Source organism: Oncorhynchus mykiss, chromosome 3 (assembly GCF_057628025.1).
Source record: "Oncorhynchus mykiss isolate SJ-2025 chromosome 3, ASM5762802v1, whole genome shotgun sequence".
NCBI lineage: Eukaryota > Metazoa > Chordata > Actinopteri > Salmoniformes > Salmonidae > Oncorhynchus > Oncorhynchus mykiss.
Window position 1 is genome coordinate 71,693,041 of NC_143024.1, and position 18,942 is coordinate 71,711,982.

General features: G+C 44.3%; 1 protein-coding gene across 2 annotated transcripts in view; it reads left to right on the forward strand.

The window, feature by feature from the left end:
* Positions 1-18,942, forward strand: part of erbb4b (erb-b2 receptor tyrosine kinase 4b) — a 464,723-nt gene that overhangs the window by 271,049 nt on the left and 174,732 nt on the right. For both annotated transcript variants that reach the window (XM_090230064.1, XM_036974796.2), the window contains exon 3: positions 12,667-12,853. In XM_090230064.1, the coding sequence (XP_090086190.1) occupies positions 12,667-12,853 (187 nt within the window). The remainder of the gene's footprint in view (positions 1-12,666; positions 12,854-18,942) is intronic.

Genomic DNA, 18,942 nt, shown 5'->3' on the forward strand with positions numbered 1-18,942 from the left:
GAATCGTTTTACATCCGCACCTATCCTTGTTACACCTGACGTCACTAGACAGTTCGTTGTCGAGGTTGACGCGTCAGAGGTGGGCGTGGGAGCCATTCTTTCTCAGCGCTCCCTCTCTGACGACAAGGTCCACCCTTGCGCGTATTTTTCTCATCGCCTGTCGCCGTCGGAACGTAACTATGATGTGGGAAACCGCGAACTGCTCGCCATCCGCTTAGCCCTAGGCGAATGGCGACAGTGGTTGGAGGGGGCGACCGTTCCTTTTGTCGTTTGGACTGACCATAGGAACCTTGAGTACATCCGTTCTGCCAAACGACTTAATGCGCGTCAGGCGCGCTGGGCGCTGTTTTTCGCTCGTTTCGAGTTCGTGATTTCTTATCGTCCGGGCTCTAAGAACACCAAGCCTGATGCTTTATCTCGTCTCTTCAGTTCTTCAGTAGCCTCCACTGACCCCGAGGGGATTCTCCCTGAGGGGCGTGTTGTCGGGTTGACTGTCTGGGGAATTGAGAGGCAGGTAAAGCAAGCACTCACTCAAACTCCGTCGCCGCGCGCTTGTCCCAGGAACCTTCTTTTCGTTCCCGCTCCTACTCGTCTGGCCGTTCTTCAGTGGGCTCACTCTGCCAAGTTAGCCGGCCACCCTGGCGTTCGGGGTACGCTTGCTTCCATTCGCCAGCGTTTTTGGTGGCCCACCCGGGAGCATGACACGCGTCGCTTCGTGGCTGCTTGTTCGGTCTGCGCGCAGACTAAGTCCGGTAACTCCCCTCCTGCCGGCCGTCTCAGGCCGCTTCCCATTCCCTCTCGACCGTGGTCTCACATCGCCTTAGATTTTGTCACCGGACTGCCTTCGTCAGCGGGGAAGACTGTTATTCTTACGGTTGTCGACAGGTTCTCTAAGGCGGCTCATTTTATTCCCCTTGCTAAGCTTCCTTCTGCTAAAGAGACGGCACAAATCATCATCGAGAATGTTTTCAGAATTCATGGCCTTCCGTCAGACGTCGTTTCGGACAGAGGTCCGCAATTCACGTCTCAATTTTGGAGGGAGTTTTGCCGTTTGATTGGGGCTTCCGTCAGTCTCTCTTCCGGCTTTCACCCCCAGTCTAACGGTCAAGCAGAACGGGCCAATCAGACTATTGGTCGCATCTTACGCAGTCTTTCTTTTCGCAACCCTGCGTCTTGGTCAGAACAGCTCCCCTGGGCAGAATACGCCCACAACTCGCTTCCTTCGTCTGCGACCGGGCTATCTCCTTTTCAGAGTAGCCTCGGGTACCAGCCTCCGCTGTTCTCATCTCAGTTCGCCGAGTCCAGCGTCCCCTCCGCTCAGGCTTTTGTCCAACGTTGCGAGCGCACCTGGAAGAGGGTCAGGTCTGCACTTTGCCGTTATAGGGCGCAGACTGTGAGGGCTGCTAATAAGCGTAGAACTAAGAGTCCTAGATATTGTCGCGGTCAGAGAGTTTGGCTCTCCACTCAGAACCTTCCCCTTAAGACCGCTTCTCGCAAGTTGACCCCGCGGTTCATTGGTCCGTTCCGTATTTCTCAGATCATTAATCCTGTCGCAGTTCGACTTCTTCTTCCGCGATATCTTCGTCGCGTCCACCCGGTCTTCCATGTCTCCTGTGTCAAGCCCGTTCTTCGCGCCCCCGCTCGTCTTCCCCCCCCCCCCATCCTTGTCGAGGGCGCACCCATCTACAGGGTCCGTGGTCATCGGGGCCGTGGTCATCAGTACCTAGTAGATTGGGAGGGGTACGGTCCTGAGGAGAGGAGTTGGGTTCCCTCTTGGGACGTGCTGGACCGTGCGCTGATCGATGATTTCCTCCGTTGCCGCCAGGTTTCCTCCTCGAGTGCGCCAGGAGGCGCTCGGTGAGTGGGGGGGTACTGTCATGTATTGTCATGTTGTGTCTTGTTTCTGTCCTTTCCCTTCACCCTGTCTCCCTCTGCTGGTCGTTATTAGGTTACCTTTTCTCCCCCTCTTTCCCCCAGCTGTTCCTTGTCTCCTCCTAACTACCTCGTCACCCCTTTTCCCACCTGTTCCCTTTTTCCCTCTGATTAGTCCTCTATATCTCTCTCTGTTTTTGTTTCTGTCTTTGTCGGATTCTTGTTTGTGTTATTCATGCCTGAACCAGACTATCGTCATGTTTGCTGCAACCCTGTCCTGTCCTGTCGGAATCTGCCGGTCCATCTGAGCCTACGTTTGTTTTGTTATTAAAGAAGCTCTGTTTACGTTAATTCGCTTTTGGGTCCTCATTCACGCACCGTAACAGTTTGATTGAGTGTGTGGACAGGTGTCTTTTAGACAGGTAACGAGTTCAAACAGGTGCAGTTAATACAGGTAATGAGTGGAAAACAGGAGGTCTTCTTAAAGAAAAACTAACAGGTCTGTGAGAGCCGGAATTCTTACTGGTTGGTAGGTGATCAAATACTTATGTCATGCAATAAAATGCAAATTAATTACTTAAAAATCATACAATGTGATTTTCTGGATTTTTCTTTCAGATTCCGTCTTTCACAGTTGAAGTGTACCTATGATAAAACATTACAGACCTCTACATGCTTTGTAAGTAGGAAAACCTGCAAAATCGGCAGTGTATCAAATACTTGTTCCCCCCACTGTACACTGAGTAACGATAACGTGGATATATACACCAGTACCAAGTCCATTTGCAGGGGTACGAGTAATAAAGTGACAGATAGTAAACAGTAGCAGCAGCGTATGTGATGAGTCAAAAAGGTTTGTGCAAAAATGTTCAATGCAGATAGTCCTGGTAGCTATTGGGTTAACTATTTAACTAACTATTTAGCAGTCTTACGGCTTGTGGGTAGAAACTGTTAAGGGACCTGTTGGTTCCAGAGTTGGTGCATTGATACTGCTTGCCGTGCGGTAGCAGAGAGAACAGTCTATGACGGGTGCCTGGAGTCTTTTACCATTTTTGGGGCCCATAATGGTCCTGGATGGCAGGGAGCTCGGCCTCAGTGATGTACTGGGCCGTACCCACTACCCTCTGTAGTGCCTTGCGGTCGGATACCAAGCAGTTGCCATATCAAATGGGGATGCAGCCAGTCAAGATGCTCTCAATTCACTTTTTGAGGATCTGAGGTCCCATGCGAAAACTTTTCAGCCTCCTGTGGGGGAAGAGTTATTGTCATGCCCTCTTTACAACTGTGTTGGTGTGTGTGGACCATGATAGACCCTTATTGATGTGGACACCGAGGAACTTGAAGCTCTCGATCTGCTCCACTACAGCCCCATCGATGTGGATGGGGGTGTGCTCAGCCCTCCCTTTCCTATAGTCCACGATCAGCTATTGCTGTAGTTGAGGGAGAGTTTGTTGTCCTGTCATCACACTGCCAGGTTTCCTCCTCCCTATAGGCTTTCATCATCATCAGTGATCAGGCCTAGCACCGTCATGTCGTCTGAAAACTTAATGATGGTGTTGGAGTCGTGCTTGGCCACGCAGTCGTGGGTGAAAAGGGAGTACAGGAGGCTACAAAGCACGCACCACGGAGGGGGCCCCGTGTTGAGGGTGAGTGTGGCGAATGTGTTGCTGCCTACCCTCATCACCTGGGGCGGCCCGTCAGAAAGTCCAGGATCCAGTCACAGAAGGAGGTGTTCAGTCCCAGGGTCCTTAACTTAGTGATGAACCTTAACTTAGTGATGAACCAAGATATTTTAGAAGGGTGTGTTTTATTAGAGGGTGTGTTTTAGGGTAGGTTCAGCAAACACCCCCACAGTATCAACCACAAAGAAATGGATCTCTGTACAGGATCTCACCAGACAACACATCCCCGTGGTCACCCCACTGTAGAGTCATGGAACGTCATTATACAGAGCTGTAATCCATACTGATCCTTTTTCACATTGATCAAAGACAAACACATTCAGATTTATGACAGGCATCTCTTGTCAAAATGTTGAACCTATTTCACAGATACCATATTTAGGGGTGATATGCATGAACAAAATTGTGCTTTGGTTAATATCTGATAGGATGTTTTGAGTCACTTTGCATGTTTATATTGCACTGACATGTTTTCCATCTGGTTGTCATACTCGTATAGGAGTGGAGAGGTAGTGGAGCTAGTGAGAAGAGAAGGGATATGTTAATGTAGGGATAAGGGCTTACTGATGCAAGGCCCCTAAGCCCGAGTGAGATCCACTGACTTTGTCTCCACCAGCTCTTCAGCACACGCACACACACATGCACGCATACACATGCAGACAAATGAAGACACACTCACACGCAACCAGCTCAATATCTATGGAGATGAGAGGTAATCATGCTAACGTGTGTTCAGTCTACCCAACATGCTTATGGTGTCATTACACTCGTACCTGCTTACCTCTCTCTCCCTCTCTCTCTCTCTCTCTCTCTCTCTCTCTCTCTCTCTCTCTCTCTCTCTCTCTCAATTCAATTCAATTCAAGGGGGTTTATTGGCATGGGAAACATGTGTTAACATTGCCAAGGCAAGTGATGTAGATAATATACAAAAGTGAAATAGACAATAAAATTAACAATACACATTACACATACAGAAGTTTCAAAACAATAAAGACATTACAAATTTCATATTATGTACAGATAATATACAGTGTTGTAACAATGTACAAATGGTTAAAGTACACAAGGGAAAATAAATTAGCATAAATAAGGGTTGTATTTACAATGGTGTTTGTTCTTCACTGGTTGCCCTTTTCTTGTGGCAACAGGTCACAAATCTTGCTGCTGTGATGCAGACTGTGGTGTTTCACCCAGCAGATATTTTGATCAAAATTGTTGATCAAAATTCGGGTTTGTTTTGAAATTCTTTGTGGATCTGTGTAATCTGAGGGAAATATGTGTCTCTAAAATGGTCATACATTGGGCTGGAGGTTAGGAATTGCAGCTCAGTTTCCACCTCTCTCTCGCTCTATCTCTATCTCTTTCTCTCTCTCTCTCTCGCTCTATCTCTTTCTCTCTCTCTCTCTCTCTCTCTCTCTCTCTCTCCCCATCTATCTCCCTCTCTCTCTCTCTCTGTCTCTTTCTCTCTGTTTCTCTCTCTTTTGTTCTGTCTCTTTCTCTGTCTCTCTCTCTCTCTCTCTCTCTCTCTCTCTGTCTCTCTCTCTCTCTCTCTCTCTCTGTCTCTCTCTCTCTCTCTCTCTCTCTCTCTCTCTCTCTCTCTCTCACGCTCTCTCTCTCTCTCTCTCTGAGCTGGAACAGGTGGAGTTTTAATTATGCATTAAAATATGCACACAGTAAAAAATGATTGAGGGGCTTAGTAAATGGGCAATTCCATGGTAACGGAATTACGCTGCGACTCAGATTTATCACTTCAAAATGAATATCAAACAAACTTCTAAGTTTAACAAACTATACAACTCAATGCACAATGAATACTTTGAATCAGGGGTTGGAACCAAAATTATTTTCCAATTGTTTTGTTCTTAACAGATCCATTATTTTGAGGGGTTTTGTTCTTAACAGATCCATTATTTTGAGGGGTTTTGTTCTTAACAGATCCATTATTTTGAGGGGTTTTGTTCCACTGTTCCGACCAGCAAAATAAAGTTTGAACCTCCAAAAAGTAGTTTTCTTTTATTTTTAACATTTAGCTTGACATTAAATTACTGCACCAATCAGTGTGGATAGAGCAGCTTGCTATGGAGTGGCAAGCTATATACATGCACTTGACAGACAAGTGCAGGTCGCGAGATGCGACTGAAATTTTCCGGGTGGTTATAGAGCAAGAAAGGGTGGAGGAGGAGGCTTGAAGCACTTGCCATCTTGTTGTTATGACATGCATTATCTGAATTAGGCTACAGCATCATACCTACGGAGGAGCAGCTTCTATGAAGGAACTTTGAATGTCGTTGAACTTCAGAGAGTTGGCTTAACGTTGCTAGTGTGTGCAGAGTTGCACCAGAATTAAAATATAAACCCCTCTTACCTTTTTGTAGTTAATAAATCCAATGTGAAACGTGATAACTGTATCTAGTATCTTTAACTAGCATTGATAAAGTTGATAGATTCTTCTATAATAAAAATGGTCTCTCCCTCATTTCTGAATGACATTTGTAACGTCAGTAGCCTACAGTAGACTATGCTTCAGAGTGGGAGGGGCAGGTAGCCTACACATACACACACACACACACACACACACACACACTGGCAAAGATTTTCAGCTGGCAGGCAGACAGTGGAATACGTTTCTGAGGTACAGAGTGAGGGCTTTGCATAGGTGCTTTGTTACATTTTGTGGGACTGGAAAACCATTCCTGGAACGTAAATAATGTTATTGACCGGTTCCCATGCTTTTAAAATAATCACTTTCAGTCCCGGTTCTGATTTTGTTCCTTGAAAAATTGTATTTTCCGGTTTTCAGTTCTGTTCCCTGAACTGGTTCCAATTTACACAGTACATTTAAACTATGGTAGAAAACGTTTGGTAAAATCTCCCTCTGTTTTATTCTGTAACCAAATGTAGTATCTGCACAGTTCTTCCAATGAACGTGTTAAAAGTAATCCTAGTGTATTAAAGTTCTATGGTTTGTTAAACTTCATTGGTTTTTGTTTGGTATACATTTCAAAGTGAAAAATCTATCTAAGTATAATTCAGTTACCATGGAGTTGCCCAAATATTACCCTAAAGAATCTATGATTTTCACATAAAAATGTGTTTTTTTTTTTCTGGTTTTAGTTCAATATTTGAATACCTTACTTAATGTTGATGAGTTCAAAAAGCATGACATTCGAAATTGTAAATTCAATTTAATATACTGCACAATCTGAATAATTATTTGCATGTAAAAACAACTACAAGGGAAATTGTGTTTAATTTATTACATTTTCATAATATTTTCTCTAAACTTGAATTTTTTTGTCTCAGTTTTTTGAGGATTGTTGCTAAGAAAAGATACAATGACGCAATGTTGTATGCATGTGTGAAGAAAGAGAAATATATTTCTATATTAGTATTAAACAGTTTGTTGTGCTATGAGGTGTAACGGATCATGATGAACGTATATCAAAACTGTCGGGCAAATTGACATTCAAAGATGAGATCACCCATTCCCACCATCAATAATATAATGTGCACAACACTTAGTGACAGTGGCAAATGAAGCATCCTATAATCCTTGCAAATCTACTTTACTAGTGAAATGAGAACTATCTTTAGGTTCAAATGGATAATACTCAAAAACATAAATGTTCAACAATAAGACAGAATTACTGCAAGTAACTAATCAAAAAGATCTTGCGAATAATAACAGTTTGGAATTGATCAAATTAAGTTGGATTCAAGCCTTTTTTTTATATCCTGAACTTATTATACTAGTGTTTGTGAAAAATCCAAAGTTAAGCATATTATACTTAAGAATCACTCATGTTGGAAATACTCAAAAAGCTGATGCAATTGTTGCCTCAATTTTCTAATTAGAACTAGCACAATATTTTGTACAGTGCAGGGACCCTCTCTGATCCACTTGACTGCTCTCCTCTCTCTCCTCGTTCCCCCTCCTCCCTCCTCACTATCACTGTCTTTCTCTATTTATCCTCTCTCTTTCCTCATTCCCTTCTCATTCTCTCTCCTTGCTCTACTTCCCTCTCTCTGTTTCTCTCTCTTCTTGTTCTAACTCCCTCCCTCCCCCTCTCTCTTTCTCTATCCCTAATCTCCCTCTCCATCCATTGCTCTCTCTCTCTCCTTGCCCCATTCCCTCCTGTTTCTATATCACCCCTCCCCCTCCTTTAGAAGTTGAGGTTTGAAGGACTCCATTTCAAAGCCAGACACGTCTCGGAGACTGAAGTGAAGGTTTTGTTCCGCTGCCTGGCACACTTCCGCTCTCAAACGCCTGAGTGAGCGTTGGGAGGGACGGTAGAGGAGGGAAGAAGAAATCCCACTTAATCTACTGAATCTTCCCTGTTCTGTTCTCTTTTGTTCTCTTTTCCAGAACTGTGACGTAGCTAGTAGTCCATGGATATTCAGGATATTCAGCTGTTTCTATCTAATCATCTCAGCCTCCTTCATCAGCATGATGTATGTGCTCTCTTTCTTCCGCTCCCTCTCGCCTTCTCTCTATCTCTCTCTCTCTCTCTCTCTCTCTCTCTCTCTCTCTCTCTCTCTATCTCTCTCTCTCTCTGTACACACTGTATACCTTTGTTAGTATGCCGGACCATCCTATAACACTTATTAACAAATTTACTCTGTGGCCTGGAGTGGGTGATATTCTGTTCCCTCCTCGCCTCTCACCCCCCTTCTCTCCTCTCCCTCATTCTCTCTTCTTATCTCCTCCCCTCCTCTCTTCCTCTCCATGTGTGATGTGTCTCTGTATGCATGAAAGTCAAGTCTTGATACACCTCTAACCTCTCCATCTGAGGAGATGGAGATGGAGATGGAGATAGAGATGGAGGTGGAGATGGAGATGGAGGTGGAGATAGAGATAGAGATGGAGATGGAGGTGGAGGTGGAGATGGAGGTGGAGGTGGAGATGGAGATGGAGATGGAGGTGGAGGTGGAGGTGGAGATAGAGATGGAGGTGGAGATGGAGATGGAGATGGAGATGGAGATAGAGAGCCCCCATGGTATTTCGGCTGTAAAAGAAAACCAGGGCATGCTTTATATTTAACAGGTAATTTACCTTCCTAATTACAGGGCAGTTAAATAGAGCAATACATTAAGTTGACCTTTGATAATATGAAACACATGTCCCAAAACTCATTCCCGTTCCACTCTCACAGAGAGTCCATAGAAAAAGCAATCCACTTGGGATAGTATTGTTGTGGTCTTGTAGTATTTCTGTAGTATTGTTGTAGTATTGTGGGTGTTTTCTCTTCACCAGCCGTTAATGAAACTAACCACATATTGATGCTATGCCATTGGCTCTCCCTCCAGCCCTTCATCACTACAAGTGGTTTGTTTTTATTCATGCACTCTATTGAGTGAACAATCTGAAGTTATAAGAACGGTGTGTACCTGCCATCTCTCCCTTTGCGCCAGCCTGCACTGTGGGAAGTATCGATTTGGTGGCTGGAAAATAACAAATTAGCGAGGGAGAGAGGGAGTTAAGCAGTCTTTTAAAGTGAACAAAGGCACAGAAAGGAGCCCTGAAAACAAAAATCAACAAGGCAAGGTTTAATCCTTTAATTAAATGAGTTGTGTTTTCTCTATTTATTTATCTATTCATTTTTCTCAATGATTTTTTATGCTGGTAGCAGGTTTTGGAGGTTGCTAGGTAACTGGTACAGGAAGAACTATTTGTTCCTGGTTGATGTGTTGTCTGGCAGTGAGTACGCACTTTGAGGACACACACACACCAATAGACACATGCACATATGCACACACACACATTGACAGGCAGGGAGGGAGGGGGGTCTGAAGGAGCCACTGTGCCCATAGCAGGGTCACTGTTCTCAGACCCTTGCTGGTCCCCAAACAGTCTCAGCTGGAGCCCCAGGGTCATTAGAAGATGAGGAGGTTGACCTCCAAGACCCCAGCGTGGTGCAATGTGTCTGTGTCTGTGTCTGTACAGTGTCTGTGTCTGTGTCTCTCTGTCTGTCTGTACATGAGAGAGTCAGCCCCAGCCCTCTGTCCTTGGCCTATCAGACTTCTGTTTGATTGGGTGTGCACAGGTTTCATGCTTAGGGAGTTGTCTGTCAACAACCATGCGGAGAGAGGGAGAGAGAGGGAGAGGGAGAGAGAGAGAGAGAGAGAGAGAGAGAGAGAGAGAGAGAGAGAGAGAGGGAGAGAGATAGAGAGAGAGAGAGAGAAAGAGAGGGAGAGAGAGAGAGAGAGAGAGGGAGAGAGAGGGAGAGAGATGAGATGGAGAGAAAAGGATGAAAGGAGCCAGTATCCCCTGGGACCTCCTCCCTCATTCCGGTGTTCCAGTGTAGTTATCTCTCTCTCTATCGGCCCTATTAAGCATCACACAGACACACACACGCACACGCACGCACGCACGCACACACACACACACACACACACACACACACACACACACACACACACACACACACACACATACACACACACACACACACACACACACACACACACACCTGTTGACACCTTCAGTCCTTAGGCACTCTCTCTGTCTGTACTGCCTCCCTGCTCCTGCAGCTCTCTACCTGAAATATAATAAATATGGTGTCCCAAATGGCACTCTATTCCCTCTATAGTGCCCTATGACGTCCTGGCCAAAAGTAGTGCACTAAATAGGGAATAGGGTGCCATGGGAATGCAGTCTAAGACCTGGTGTTCCTACCTAGATGGAGTTTGTTAGCTACTAAAGATATGACTAACAAGGGTTCTGACTGCATCCGAAATGAGATCCGATCCCCTACTTTTGACCAGGCCCATAGAGAATAAGGTGCCATTTAGGACGCAGGTGACGTGACTCTCTAAGCACTGCGTGAAAAACGTTCAAATGTTTTTGGTCAAAAACCAAAACCATTGTTCATATCCATTAAGCCAGGGTTCCCCAAACGAGGTCGTGTAGAGCTAGGGGGGGAACGAAATATGCACCCACCCAGGGGGCAGGACTATGTTTGGGAAACCCTTCATTAAGTAACTGGAGTCAATCATGACAGAACCATGACTGCTTCTGCCACTTCTGGGCCAGGCCTAGGCTGACGACAGCTGTCAGTGACGGGGGTCTGAGCCTGAGCAGTGGTGGCAGCAGCAGCAGCAGCAGCAGTGGAGGTGGCAGACGTGTGTGGGTGCATAACGTAGCGTGCAGCGGAGGCCTGTTGATGTCATTACTGTCACTGTTGGCGTTAGAGTTGTGACAGGCCTCTCTCAGCATCCCAAATGACTCCCTATTCCCTGTGTAGTTTACTGGCTCAGGTCAAAAGTAGTGCACTATAATAGGCAAAAGGGTGCCAATTCGGAGGCAGCCTCTTTCAGTCCGTGACCTCTAAGGACAGCCACCATGACAGGGGTGGGGGGATGAGGGGAGGACGGTCATGTCACTTTGATTCATACTAGCTCTGGCTGGGTGGGTTTGCAAAGTCTCAGCGGTCATTATCCTTTCTAAATGTAATTTAAGTGTGAAGTGATGGTGGTGTTAATGTTGATGGCTGTCCTTCCGCTTCACCCTGCTACTGAGTGGAGCAGACACAAACTTGGAGCAGACACAAACTTGGAGCAGAAAGTTTTACCAAAGTCTTCCTTGACCTATATCGGTATCTTACTCACACAGTTGCATCGTGACTAATTGGGTAGGTGAAAATGACCTTCTGATGAATCCGTTTTCAAAGCTACTCTGTGTCTATTTTAGCCTGATCCCAGATCTAGTTGTTTTGTCTTGCCAACTCCTGTGGTTGTTGTCATTGATGAAAACCATAGGAGTTGGGAAGATGGCATGAACAGATCAGGACAAAACAGACCTGGGACCAAGCTACATTACATGGCCAAAAGTATATGGACACCTCCCTACTCGTCGATCTTTTTCCAAAATCATGTGCATTAATATGGAGTTGGATCCCCCTTTGTTGCTATAACAGCCTCCACCCTTCTGGGATGGCTTTCCACTTGATGTTGAACATTTCTGCAGGGACTTGCTTCCATTCAACCACAAGAGCATTAGTGAAGTCGGGGACTGATGTTGGACGATTAGGCCTGGCTCGCAGTCAGCGTTCTAATTCATCCCAAAGGTGTTTGATGGGGTTGAGGTCAGGGCTCTGTGCAGGCCAGTGAAGTTCTTCCACACCGATTTCGACCATCCATTTCTGTATGGACATCGCTTTGTGCACAGGGGCATTGTCATGCTGAAATAGGAAAGGGCCTTCCGCCAACTGTTGCCACAAAGTTGAAAGCACAGAATCGTCTAGAATGTCATTGTAGGCTGTAGCGTTACACCGTTAAAAACAGCCCCAGACCATTATTCCTCCTCCACCAAAGTTTACAGTTTGCACTATGCTTTCTGGCTGGTAGTGTTCTCCTGGCATCCGCCAAACCCAGTTTTGTCTGTTCGACTGCCAGATGGTGAAGTGGGATTCATCACTTCAGAGAACACGTTTCTACTGAGTCCAATGGTGGTGGGCTTTACACACCTACAACCAACGTTGTATTGACATTGCGCACGGTGATCTTAGGCATGTGTGCGTCACCTCGGCCATGGAAAACCATTTCATGAAGCTCCCGACGAACAGTTCTTGTGCTGACGTTGCTTCCAGAGACAGTTTGGAACTCAGTAATGAGTGTTGCAACCGCGGACAGACAATTCTTACATGCTACACGCTTCAGCACTCGGCGGTCGCGTTCTGTGAGCTTGTGTGGCCTACCACTTCGCATGAGCCGTTGTTGCTCCTAGACGTTTCCACTTCACAATACAGCACTTAAAGTTGACTGGGACAGCTCTAGCAGGGCAGAAATTTGACGAACTGACTTGTTGGAAAGGTGGCATCCTATGACAGTGTCACGTTGAATGTCACAGCTCTTCAGTAAGGCCATTCTACTGCCAATGTTTTGTCTATGGAGATTGCATGTCTGTGTGCTCAATTTTATACACCTGTCATCAACGGGTGTGGCTGAAATAGCCGAATCCACTAATTTGAAGGGGTATCCATGTACTTTTGGCCATGTAGTGTAAATCTACAGTCAGTGTCCAGATTTTAGTGTATGTCTGTTTGTCTCCCTACAGTATCTCCTGTTTCGTGCTGTGTCTGATGTTCTCTCTGTCACCTCTCTTCTCTTCCAGTCTATCCGTGAGGTGACAGGCTATGTGCTGGTGGCTCTGAACCAGTTTGACTACCTGCCGCTGGAGAACCTGAGGATCATCAGAGGAACTAAGATGTATGAAGACCGCTACGCTCTGGCGATCTTCCTCAACTACCGCAGAGATGGGAACTTTGGCCTGCGCCAGCTGGGACTGAAGAACCTCACAGGTATGTGTGCATGGTCTGAGATGGGTATCCCGTAGGCTATCTGTCGCTGTGTCTCCTCTGTCTGACACTCTGAGATCTCTCTCTCCATCCCCTCTTTGTATGTGTTCTCTCCATTTATGTATCAGTTTGCCAACCAATTGAACATTGCTTAAAGTAGAGTTTGGCTTAAAGAATCAATTAAATCACCAGCGTTCCAGGCCTGCTGCACTTATACTATATTTCCAACTTTGTCTTCACATCTGTGTTTCAAACTGTAACAGTCAGACACTCTCCTTTGTTCTAGACGTAGTTTGTTGTGGTTGACTGCAAATGTTTGTGTTGTCTCTGGACGTGTGGAGCCAAACAAGGACAGTGTACAGTACACATAACCATGGGTCGATAGAACTTTATACATTTTTACTCAATTTCCTCTTTTCAGACAGTACATACTGTACTGTTACTCAGCCTAACTTCAGTGAAATCCTGACAGTCAGTGACTGTGTGTAAAGTCAGAAGCTCTGCTAGAAAATGACTACAATGAAATAAGTACTAAATGAATGTCTGTAACGTGTGAACCAAATGTTAGCGTCAGTTTAATGAGAATAAAACCGAGTTGTTTTGATCTTTTCAAATCAACTGTGTCTGTCTAGATGTAAAGCTAATGGGTTTTTACTGTGCTGCTATACTGACAGATTTGAATGAAAATCTCTTCACACTTATAGAGAGAGGAAGACGTGGTTGACCTAACTCAGCTATAGCTCTGTGCTTTCTGCTACTCTTTGTCAGTTTATTTCTCCAAACTATTTTCATTTGGCTGAAATGCAATAACATGTTAACCCCTTAACTCGTGGGATTTGGCCTATACGGATCAAGCTAAATGTAAATGTTTCTTACAGAAGAAACATGGAAAACATAGGAATAACCATGGTAGCAATTTAAAGGGAATAGTTTGGACATTTTGGGAAAATTATTAGACTAAAGGTGAGGACACAACAGTTGACCTGACACATTATACTGTTGATTTGATGTACATTTTACATTTACTGTACTTGTTACCATATTTGTTGATAACTAAATCTGAAAATTATCTAGATAACATGATACAAATATTCTTGGAAAATTTGGGGTAGGTGCAACATAAAACAAAACAATGACAAGGGTTTGAGTGAGAGGTATAACTGTTGTTTCCACGTGGCCACACACCTCTCCAATGTGTGCACAGTTTCTAAGTCATTTCATTGCACTTTTATGACTCAAAGAAGTATTCAACTAGAAGGTCCTTTTTTGAGCTCTCCTAGTTGAGGAACCAGAGCAAGAACACTTGTAGTTGTTTTGTGTGGTACACAGCCCCTGCCTTTACACAATTACTGTTGTTGTTTACGCAATCCAAAAACGATCCATTATAAATCGCAATATGTGTCAGGTGGTCATAATTTGAAAACTTATTCTATTGTCAACATGACCAGCTAAGTGCTAAAGTATAATCTTACAGTGTTAGGCTTTCACAAGGTAATTCAGAGAAGCAGATTGTAATTTTGGTGCGCATAGAATGGAGTCATGAGTTGGGCTGTGGCATGCAAAAGACTGCTGGTCTCACGGTAAATTACCGTTAATTAACATGAACACATTTAGCATCTCCAGGCATCCACGCATATAAGCACATACAAGCTGCTAATGCATGCCTTGGAACAACTACATTTTAAAAAGTCAAATAAATCATTTTAATATAAACCATTACAATACATCCATTATATTTTTTAGGCAGGTATAAAGAAACATTGTGACATCTCAGGTGCATCCTTGAGATGCTTCTACAACTTGATTGGAGTCCACTGGTGGTAAATTAAATTAATTGGACATTATTGGGAAGGCAAACACCTGTTTATTTAAGCTCCCACAGTTGATAGAGCAAAAACCAAGCCATGAGGATGAAGGAATTGTCTGTAGAGCTCCAAGATAGAATTGAGTTGAGGCACAGATCTGGGGAAGGGTAACAAAATACAGCATTGAAGGTCCCCAATAACACAGTGGCCTCCATCATTCTTAAATGGAAGAAGTTTGGAACCACCAAAACTTCCTAGAGCTGGCCACCCGGCCAAACTGAGCAATCGGGGGAGAAGGGGCTTGGTCAGGGAGGTGACCAAGAACCTGATGGTTGCTCTGACAGAACTCTAGAGTTCCTTTGTAGAGATGGGAGAACCTTCCAGAATGACAACCATCTCTGCAGCACTCCACCAATCAGGCCCTTATGGTAGAGTGGCCAGATGGATGCCACTCCTCAGTAAAGGGCACATGGCAGCCTGCTTTGCCAAAAGACACCTAAAGATTCTCAGAACATGAGAAACAAGATTCTCTGGTCTGATGAAAACAATATTGAACTCTTTGGCCTGAATGCCAAGCGTAACGTCTGCAGGAAACCTGGCACCATCCCTACGGTGAAGCACGGTGGGGGCAGCATCATGCTGTGGAGATGTATTTCAGTGGCAGGGACTGGGAGACTAAGTCAGGATCGAGAGAAATATGAACGGAGCAAAGTACAGAGAGATCCTTGATGAAAACCTGCTCCAGAGCGATCAGGACCTCAGACTGGGGTGGAGATTCACCTTCCAACAAGACAAGAACCCTAAGCACACAGCCAAGATAATGCAGGAGTGGCTTTGGGACAAGTCTCTGAATTTCCTTGAGTGGCCACGCCAGAGCCCAGACTTGAACCCGATCGAACATCTCTGGAGAGACCTGAAAATGTCTGTGCAGTGACGCTCCCCATCCATCCTGACAGAGCTTGAGAGGATCTGCAGAGAAGAAAGGGATGAAACTCCCCAAATACAGGTGTGCCAAGCTTGTAGCGTCATACCCACGAAGACTCGAGGCTGTAATCACTGCCAAAGGTGCTTCAACAAAGTACTGAGTAAAGGGTCTGAATAGTTATGTAAATGTGATATTTCCGTTTTTTATTTTTAGTACATTTGAAAAAAAAAAATACAGTTTCTACTTTGTCATTTAATACATTTTAGAATAAAGCTGTAATGTAACAAAATGTGGAAAATGTCAAGAGGTCTGAATACGAAGGTACTGTATGTCCCATGCCATTTTTTATATTATATGATTTTATAGTAAGAAGAATATAATTTAACATAGCAGAATAAAATAGTAAGGACATTTTTCCCAGTCCAGAGCGAGTGCGAGCATATATGAAGTGGATATGTTGAGCATAAAGTGATAATTTGAAACTGGTCATATACGCTAGATTTAGAGTTATTTGGCAACTTTTGTTGTGAATGAGACAAACCATAAAATGTCTTAGAAATCAAACATATATGGGCTACATGATGAGACTATAGGCTATTGCACATGCTTTTCTCTCATCAAATGCTCATATTTTCACCCATTAGACTATTCTCAATTTTAATCTTGTCTATGTTAAATTCGTTTTGATTTAGAATGGCCCATTATCAAATGGGTAGGAACAGGGGCAGAGTAAAAAATACATGTCATCCATCTAATAGCTGATGGAAGCCACTTTTCAGCTGGGTTGTTTTTCTCACTCATGCGGGTGCTGTAAGCTACTCTGATTATTTCACTCCACAGATCAACCACTGTGTGAGAGCATGCAGCCTCTCGCTGTTCTCTCTCTCTCTGTTCATGCCAGTGTTTCATTTGGGAAATCAAGTGAAATCTGTCGAACATCAACATGTTTGAGCATGAGAAAGGAATGAAGGAGGGGAGGAGATGGAAATGCATGATGGTGAGATATTCTGTAGCTAAAGGTAATGTGTTTACCTATTAATTATGAAAATATAAATAATGCTGTATTACTAGGTTATTCAAAATCAAATACAAATGTACTATAATTGTAGGCTTACTCTGTAAGCCACCCAGCACAATAAATGAACCAATAGCATTGTCTAGGCCTACAGGCCTACCTTCGCTCCCTGACTCATGGATATCATTTTTGGAGCGTAGTATAAGGTAACCAGTACATCCAGTATGGATAACAATACAGTCTACAGTCAATTTTGGAGTATAGTCTCGACCAAATTTGTACCACAGACATTTTAAATCAGATTTTCTTAGTTTTTCTGCTGTGAATAGTATGCGGTAGGTTTTGTATTGTCGAACGGCACAATCATCGTTTTATATGGGCTTGGCCTCATCTACAGTATAGGCCTATGCAAATGGCCATTTTGAATGAATCATCACCTTAGAAAGCTCTGTCCATTTCATTATGTTAAGGCTTTAAAACAACATACACATCAACCATGTTTTCCACTCAGTTTCAACTTGTTTTGAACTTCTTCCTTCAAATTGATCAATCACAGTGAGGTGAGTTTTAAAAGCACATACTGTTTTGATGATAAGTGTTTGATGTGATTTTTTAATTATTTTGCATTGACATTAGAGTGGTTAGAGAGACAATACAGCCCTGAGTACCAGGCTGTTAGGACCTGATGGAGGGACAATACAGCCCTGAGTACCAGACTGTTAGGACCTGATGGATTGACAATACAGCCCTGAGGACCAGGCCATTAATGACCTGATGGAGGGACAATACAGCCCTGAGTACCAGACTGTTAGGACCTGATGGAGGGACAATACAGTCCTGAGTACCAGACTGTTAGGACCTGATGGAGGGACAATACAGCCCTGAGTACCAGGCTGTTACGACCTGATGGAGGGACAATACAGCCCTGAGTACCAGACTGTTAGGACCTGATGGAGGGACAATACAGTCCTGAGTACCAGACTGTTAGGACCTGATGGAGGGACAATACAGCCCTGAGTACCAGGCTGTTACGACCTGATGGAGGGACAATACAGCCCTGAGTACCAGACTGTTAGGACCTGATGGAGGGACAATACAGCCCTGAGTACCAGACTGTTAGGACCTGATGGAGGGACAATACAGCCCTGAGTACCAGACTGTTAGGACCTGATGGAGGGACAATACAGCCCTGAGTACCAGACTGGTAGGACCTGATGGAGGGACAATACAGCCCTGAGTACCAGGCCATTAATGACCTGATGATCTTTCGGGAGTTGGGTACTACCAATGTCCAGAGTGCATAAGAGATTACCATGACACAATGGTCAAATGTGCAAAAATTGCCCAAGTAGCGGGAGGGATGAGGGCAGCTTCTTGTCGCTCTTGGTGCTCAAGTTCAAAATCCATACAGAGCTGTGAAGCGGAGACCCTGATCTCTGATGTCATATATACTATGGCATGTTGCTTACAGCCACTGCGTTCCAATTTAGGAGATTATCAGTGATATTTCTGAATGGTGATTGACTGATTGGCACCTGACCTGTTCTTGGGAAGCTGTATGTGTAATATTTTGTATGTCTAGTTTTAGCACCAGGAGGTCTAACCAGCCTGGTCCCAGATCTATTTGGTCGGCCATATGAGTTGGCAAGACAGCACAAACCGATCTGGGACCATGCTTGCCAAGCCCCCAGCAGAATCTGATAATGGTATCCACGTGCTGGTTTTGCATGGAACAGAATGAAAAGGTGTATGTACAGACACAGACACTTTAGCCTTTTACTTCATCATGGCTGTCCCCATAGTCGAACCCTTTGAAGAACCCTTTTGTTTTCAGGGAGAACCCTTTTGGTTCCAGGTAGAACCCTATTGGGTTCCATGTAGAACCCTTTCCACAGAGGGTTCTACATGGAATCCAAAACAGTTCTACCTGGAACAAAAAAGGGTTCTCCTATGGGGACAGCCGAAGAACCCTTTTGGAACCATTTTTTTAAAGTGTAGCCTGTTTTTAACCTGTAAGCTACGTCTGTATACGTACACAATACTTTAACATTGTTCCTTTCCCTGCATTTAGTCTGCAGTACTCTGCAGTCGTACATAACCTGTCCGTTTCCCTGTTTGTTTTTGTCTGAATTCATACTGTGTTCTCTGTACCTGCGTACCAGTTCCTGAGTTATGTTTATTGAGTGCATTGCAATTATGTTGCAATTATATCCACGTTATGTTGCTCCTGTGTTAAAGTAACTGTCCAGTGAAAATCTCACTTTTAAAAATGTATATTCTGTTTTGGACTCGCTATCATTACCGAAGACTGGGGCTTCATTACAAATGTCACCCTATTCCCTATTTA